Genomic DNA, 6825 nt, shown 5'->3' on the forward strand with positions numbered 1-6825 from the left:
TGACTCCAACGTAATCTTCCACAAAAGAAAAGGGTAAGAAAGAAAGGATCATCAACTTGTGAGTTGTGACTCATAAGATAAACGAAAGAACCCCCACCCTACCACCACCACACACACACCGTATGGCTGTGAGGTAGACATCCACTCAGTCACTGTATACTTACACTATATCTTTTGTTTCCTTTTTCGAATTCTGGATGGCACAAATTACGTTACGCACATATACAGATAGAAACGTCGATTGATTGATAAAGAGATTCGAGGTTTTACCTAAGGAATGATCTTCCCAGTGCAGCTCATATCTCTCTCTCTCTCTAGTTATGTCTCTCTACCACTCCTTCTATATCAATCCCACTCATCCCTGGCTAATCAAGCAACTGATCTCTCTCTAACCTTCACTCGGCGAACTCTAAGAATACATTTTAATGGACAACCATAACTCCACTTCAGGTAAGTTCACGTAATTAGTTTTCAAAATCTACGTAGAATTATCAAAACCCATTTCACCAATTGCGTTTTTACTCTCCGTGCTTTCAGATGGTGATGATGAATTACAACATCTAGTGGTGAAAATTGTTGATGAACAGAGACCCAAACTTCGAGTTAGTGAATTATCAAGAGTGTTGGAACCATCAGGACTGAGTATACTGAGTGAAGTTAGTGTTGAAATACTTGAAGGATCAGTAGTTGGAATTATCGGACCGAGTGGAAGTGGAAAATCTACATTTCTAAGAGCTTTGAATCGTATGTGGGATCCGCCGAAACATACAGTGTTTCTGGATAATCAAGATATTCATGATCTTGATGTTCTTTCTCTTCGACGAAAGATAGGAATGTTGTTTCAAGTTCCGGCTCTTTTTCCAGGTAGGTAAACGGGAACTGGTTATTTATACAAATTTCATTTGCTCCTGCACTTACTGTACTCTGCTTGTAGTTAGTTTGCTTGGTCAATTCCTACATCTAATTGCTATAGATACTGTGGCATTCACCTTGATCTGAAAATTGATCCAAGGAACTGATGCCGTGAAGATTCTAGGATTCCTAATGGGTCACGGACGCGGGAAAACAAGCTGATGGTTTCCTGCGAAAATGCCATGTAGCAATAGCGTTGTCTAGCAGCAAATTAGAAATCATTGTTCTTAATTATTAATCTGAACCGTGTACCGAACTTGAACTTTCAATATGGGAGATATCCTGAGCTATACTCCCGCGTGATTTGTTTTGCGTTGGACATTAGGCTTTGCTAAACAATCCAACAGTATTGATGTTAGTGTCACTATTCCATTATAGACGTGCTAGTAGGACACATGCAATGTAGTCGATTTCGGCTATCTCGGCCGGAATTCCGGCCGAAATTCCGTTTTCGGACCAAAGAAAACCGAAATGCAACTTTCCGCCGAGACCGAAAGTATCCGAGAAACAACCGAAATTCCGGCCGAGATTGGAGAGTGGAAGCGGAATTCCGGGCCGAGATTGGAGAGTGGAAGCGGATACAGGGAGATAGAAAAGAAATTGTCGGAGTTAACATCAAGTTCTCTGACCGTCAGAGAAAGAAAAAAAAAACAGAAACGGATCGAGAGAGAAGAAAAAAGAGAGGGAGTTAGATCGAGAGAGGAAGATATCCAGCAAGAGAGGTAGATATAGATCGATATAAAGAGTTTGGTTGGGTGCTAGACAAAGAGATTCAAGGATTTAGATTGAGATATGGAGCTGTTTTGATTTTGGTCAGAGAAGATTAGGTTTTCAATCAGAAAACAAGTAAGTAATCCAAACCCTTTCTTTATTTTTGTTAAAATTGACTGATGCATGATGTTTTTATTGATTATAATCGAAGTTGAGATGATTGTTGTTCTGAAATTTAGGGTTTATGTAATTAGGATTTATCTGAAATTGGGTATTGTTTTTCAGAAATTAGGATGTTGTTGTTATTATATCTGGATTCATTTTGTAATATTATAGCTTAGACTTGTTGCCATTGCCAAACAACACAGTAGTAGTAAGTCAGAGACAAGTAAAAAGAAGTAAAAAGAGAAGAACATCTTTTTCTCTTCACTGTCTGTGTATGATCATATGTTGTTTCAGAATATTTCCTCGTTTCATATGTAAGAAACTGCCAATGTGCACCATTCTTACTAGTGGGGCTCTTAGAAGATTTGCAAAGATCATTCTAACTCTAAGAATAAGATATCATACCTAGACATGATCTTGACTATCCAGCCCCATTGTGTTCCCATTTCACTTTCAGTTTCTGAAAAAAATAATTGGAAACAGCGAGGGCACTAAATGTAGTTAGAAGTTAGAACTCTCTTATCTACATAAAATCTTAGCAGCTACCTGGTGAATATGATACTGTTGGATGTAAACCATCCGTGATTTTCGTAAAAATCAATTACTGCAAAACTCCTGGATACAGTCCTGGTAATTGATAGACAGAGATCCAATATGGTGCTACTTAGCTTACTAGTTACTGTTTTCTGTATATCACTAGTAACTACTTCAAGCATTCAAGAAATAAACCAAATTTTGCATTTGCTAAATACATCCGGGTTGTGATCTGCGTCTAGTGCCATGCTCAGTTTTAAAGTAACCCTGAAAACGGGCATTTAATGTATCTTCTCCGCCAGAACATCACGAGGCACACCTTCAAAAGCCACCTTGGTCTCGAGCAGAGCAAGAGTGCAAATCAGAACAGTGTCTCCTTGCCAGGTACACCTGCACACTAAATGCAATATCTGGGTGCTCACTTTTAATTGCCTTTGTACTAATTTCTCTTTTAAGTAACATTTTAGATATGTTCTGGATTAATTAGTTAAGTTTGAAGTGTTTCCATTTTTGTGTTTTTTTTGTTCGTTTTTTGTTGGATTGATCGTATTTCATTATATCATAAGATTCATAACATATGTAGAAATTATATATATAAGTTGGAACCGAGATTACACCGAGATTTGAAAACGAAATCTCCCCGAGACAACGTTGTACCAGTGTCTCGCTCGGGACCGAGACAAACCAGAATCCAAGATCGACTACATTGTCACACATGCACAAATAATATTTAAATAATGAACATTGGAGTCATAGTGTCACCTCTACTAGAGCATAAATAAAATTTGTGAAAATACAAAACGTGATGCCGCCTAGTAGAATATAGAACGAGGAAGAGAGCAAAGGGGTGCTTAAGATCACTATCTGATAATACTAGTCATAGTGGGCTTTCATTTTGGTTATCCAAATGGCGGATAATTTCTATATTATGTGCCATGCGATTAGGTCTGGCCAGGTTTGGCCATGAGAGTCCTCTTTTTAATGGAAGAAAAATGCCAAAGTAACACGGTGAACATCAGCCAGGTGTTGCGTCCGTACCGTACACGTGGTGAAATGAAATGTCATCACTTTTACATACAAAAACATAAAAACATAGTCGTCGATGCAAGTCTTTATGTAATTGGACAACAACTAAGGTGAGAAAGATTCCAGACTTAGTTGACAAACACTCTTGAATATCAATCCTCATTTCCTGTATAGTTGGATCCGTAACCATCTCAGGAAGGTACATGCCCGTAGAACCCTGAGTGAACCACGTTAAAATCTCTCCATTATCTTTGTCTCACTCCATTCCTTCAGTCAACTTCTACCGACATTTTGTCACACACACCGGATACGGATTCTAGCTTCATCACTTCCGTTAATGGAGACCGGATCAGGTAACAAATTCTTAAAGTTTCTCAAAGTTAAAAATTCCAACTTCAATTTAAGAAAAACGAAAACCCATTTCAGATTTTCCTTTGTTTTTCTCTCTAGATGAAATATTGCAGCATCTATTGGTGGATATAGATGATGGTGAAGAAAATAGGTGAATTATCAAAAGTCTTAGACACAACAGGAGTACAGATACTGCTTGATGTAAGTGTTGATATACCCAAAGGATTAATCGTTGGGATTATTGGTCCCAGTGGTAGTGGAAAATCAACGGTTTTAAGATCTTTGAATCGATTGTGGGATCCACCTAAAAATACCGTGTTCCTTGATAATCAAGATATACTTGATCTTGATGTTCTTTCACTGAGGCGCAAAGTAGGAATGCTTTTTCAATCCCCTGTTCTCTTCCAAGGTAAACTCAACCTTTACTCTACTCCTACTTCTTGAATCCCTGCGCCTGCATTTGACTTTTGAATCTTTCGTAAACCTGGAGTCGGGTATTTTTAGTCAGCGTCGGGCTGTGGGCCTTGTAGTTAGACTCGTATGAGCCCGTCTTTAGTACACTGGTTTATGTTGAACAAAGTTTTCGCGCTGTAACTCTGTGCAAATTCTCATGCATTTTGGACATGGAGTTATATGCACAGAAATAGACTTGCTAGTATGCAGATGAATTAGCAAAATACGCTCGTTAAGAGAGCATCTATGTTAGTTGGTTAGAAGATTTGCCTGATTTCTTGTTAAACTTTATTGTCCATGATAGTGCCTAATTATGCCTTGGCATAAAAGAAAAACCAATTCTTAAGTGACTAACAACAGACAGTGGTGATTTTAGTAGTTTACATCGATGTCCTATTGGTAGGTTGTTATGCAATTTTGGCAACAAGAGTCGCTCTGTCCTGGCTCTATATTGGTGTGTATGTCTTGCATTTTACTTGGCACTTGATCTAAACATATGATATGGGTTCTTCACATAAGGTTCCCACTGGCTTCATCAGGATATCCATAAGTTTGTTTAGGAACTAGCCTGGTGGGAATATGGTATAATAGCTAAATGTCTAAGATTAGGTCTTTTTCTTTCCAGACGTGAAATTGAGTTATCTGATTGCTTCTGGACCTCCGTTGGGTTCCGTCAAGCAATTGGAATTCATTAATCCACGAATATATACTGCGCTAAAAGGATGATTAAGAATAAGTAGCCAACTCCATCACCTACCCTTTATATAGTTGATTGCAAGATTTCTATACCTAACTGTTTCTGTCAAATTACGTCACTTTTGTATAGTGTAATAAACATTTTGTTCCCCATATTTGTATATGGGATATCGCATATGCATTTATTGTCTGGGATTGGTTTTCCAATAGGTACTGTTGCGGACAACATTAGATATGGTCCGAAATTGACAGGGAAAAAGCTATCAGATGACGAAGTAACCAAGCTACTCGCCCTAGCTGACCTTGATTCTTCTTTCGCTAGCAAAAACGGCAATGAACTTTCCGTGGGGCAAGCTCAAAGAGTTGCTTTAGCTAGAACACTAGCCAATGACCCTGAGGTATGCAAAAAGCACGAATAATCTAATTTTTGTTTTGCATAAATATAGAAATGATCTCCTGGCTAGTTGTACCAATTTGGTGAAAGTGTCTTTGTCGTGCCATAGATAATGAATAACTAGTTAGTAAATATAAACCGAGCAGTTTCCAAGTTGTAACATGTATATGTAACAATATTTCTTTACCTTTAGTATACATATATCAAAGAAGTAATTGATATGCTGGATGATCTTTCTTTTTTGGTCTCCAAGGTATTACTATTGGATGAACCAACCAGTGCTCTTGATCCAATATCGACGCAGGCCATAGAAGACACAATCCTAAAGCTCAAGAAGACACATAAGCTAACAACTGTCATAGTTTCTCACAGTGTTAGGCAAATCCAAAGGATTGTCGATATAATATATCTCCTAGTTGAAGGTAAGATTGTTGAGGTTTTAAGACCCGATCGTCTCTCTGAAGCCAGTCATCCGATGGCTCGAAAGTTCCTCGAACTCAGCTAGTATTATCACTTTCTCTATCTCTGTTTATGTTTTTATATATGATGATTTGGTGCTTGAATCAAATGCACTTGCGAGGATATATATGTGGAATATTGCATAATGATGGATCTGGCGAATCACATACTCTTTCTTTTTTAGAGATTGGACAAAGCTGCACTGCATGATTCCACTACTTGTATGCACTTGGCATGCTAAGTTTTGCAACTGTCAGATGTAGTGATTGGTTACCTAGAACCCACCTGTTATATTAAGTCCTCTGTAGTAAAGCAATAACACTCTTTGTTAGCTAAGTCGTAAGATTTTCAGGAAAAGAAAAATGGGCTCGGAGGTCCTTATCCACAGTTATTTAAGAGAACTTTGATGTTTAGTCCTAAACCCGACCCGGGTTAATGGCTAGTCCAAAAAAGGTTTGAAAAGAGTGAAATTATTCTGCTAACCCTAACATATAATACTATGTAAAACTCTCTTTTATGCTCTCCATTAGCTTCACTACATACCAATATGTGTTATGTTATGTATTAATCATACTACATATATCACTACATATTAATATGTTATGTATTGATACTACATATGTAGTACATATGTTATTACATATTAACATACAACATATGTTATGTATGATATTGTTATGTATTGATACTACATACCAATATGTATTATGTTATGTATCGATACTACATACTACGTATGTTACTACATATTAATATGTATTGATATGTATCGATACTACATATTACATATGTTACTACATATTAATATGTATCTGTTTGTACCCTATTAAAATAGTGTACGTGCAAACTGCACAAGCTATTTGATATCGGTAAAATGTGGGTTTATTGACCCACATGGCTTATTAAAGAAGCCTGACTGGGTTTATCAAGGAAACCCAGTGGTTTATTAAGGAAACCAAAAATGGCTTATTAAAGAAGCCGATGGGTTTATCAAGGAAATCCAGTGGTTTATTAAGGAAACCAAAAATGGCTTATTAAAGAAGCCCGACTGGGTTTATCAAGGAAACCCAATGGTTTATTAAGGAAACCAAAAATGGCTTATTAAAGATGCCCGACTGGGTTTA

At 37.4% G+C, this 6825-nt stretch overlaps 1 protein-coding gene across 2 annotated transcripts; it reads left to right on the forward strand.

Annotated features, from left to right (window-relative positions):
- Positions 1-199: 199 nt before the first annotated feature.
- LOC113358564 (ABC transporter I family member 17-like) lies at positions 200-6037 on the forward strand. 2 transcript variants are annotated; one of them, XM_026602161.1, is made up of 4 exons: positions 200-450; positions 538-864; positions 5059-5246; positions 5496-6037. In XM_026602161.1, the coding sequence occupies exons 1-4, from the start codon at positions 426-428 to the stop codon at positions 5745-5747; spliced, it is 792 nt and encodes a 263-aa protein (XP_026457946.1). In that variant the 5' UTR covers positions 200-425; the 3' UTR covers positions 5748-6037. The 2 variants fall into 2 exon arrangements, with proteins under 2 accessions (XP_026457946.1, XP_026457947.1); XM_026602162.1 differs by lacking the exons at positions 200-450; positions 538-864 and adding exons at positions 876-3701; positions 3799-4108.
- Positions 6038-6825: the final 788 nt, after the last annotated feature.

This window comes from Papaver somniferum, chromosome 3 (assembly GCF_003573695.1).
Source record: "Papaver somniferum cultivar HN1 chromosome 3, ASM357369v1, whole genome shotgun sequence".
Taxonomy (NCBI): Eukaryota; Viridiplantae; Streptophyta; class Magnoliopsida; order Ranunculales; family Papaveraceae; genus Papaver; species Papaver somniferum.

Coding starts and splice junctions, on each gene's coding strand:
- LOC113358564 (XM_026602161.1), top strand. CDS start 426: ATGGACAACCATAACTCCACTTCAG. Junction 451..537: donor CAACCATAACTCCACTTCAG/GTAAGTTCACGT, acceptor CCGTGCTTTCAG/ATGGTGATGATGAATTACAA. Junction 865..5,058: donor AGTTCCGGCTCTTTTTCCAG/GTAGGTAAACGG, acceptor GTTTTCCAATAG/GTACTGTTGCGGACAACATT.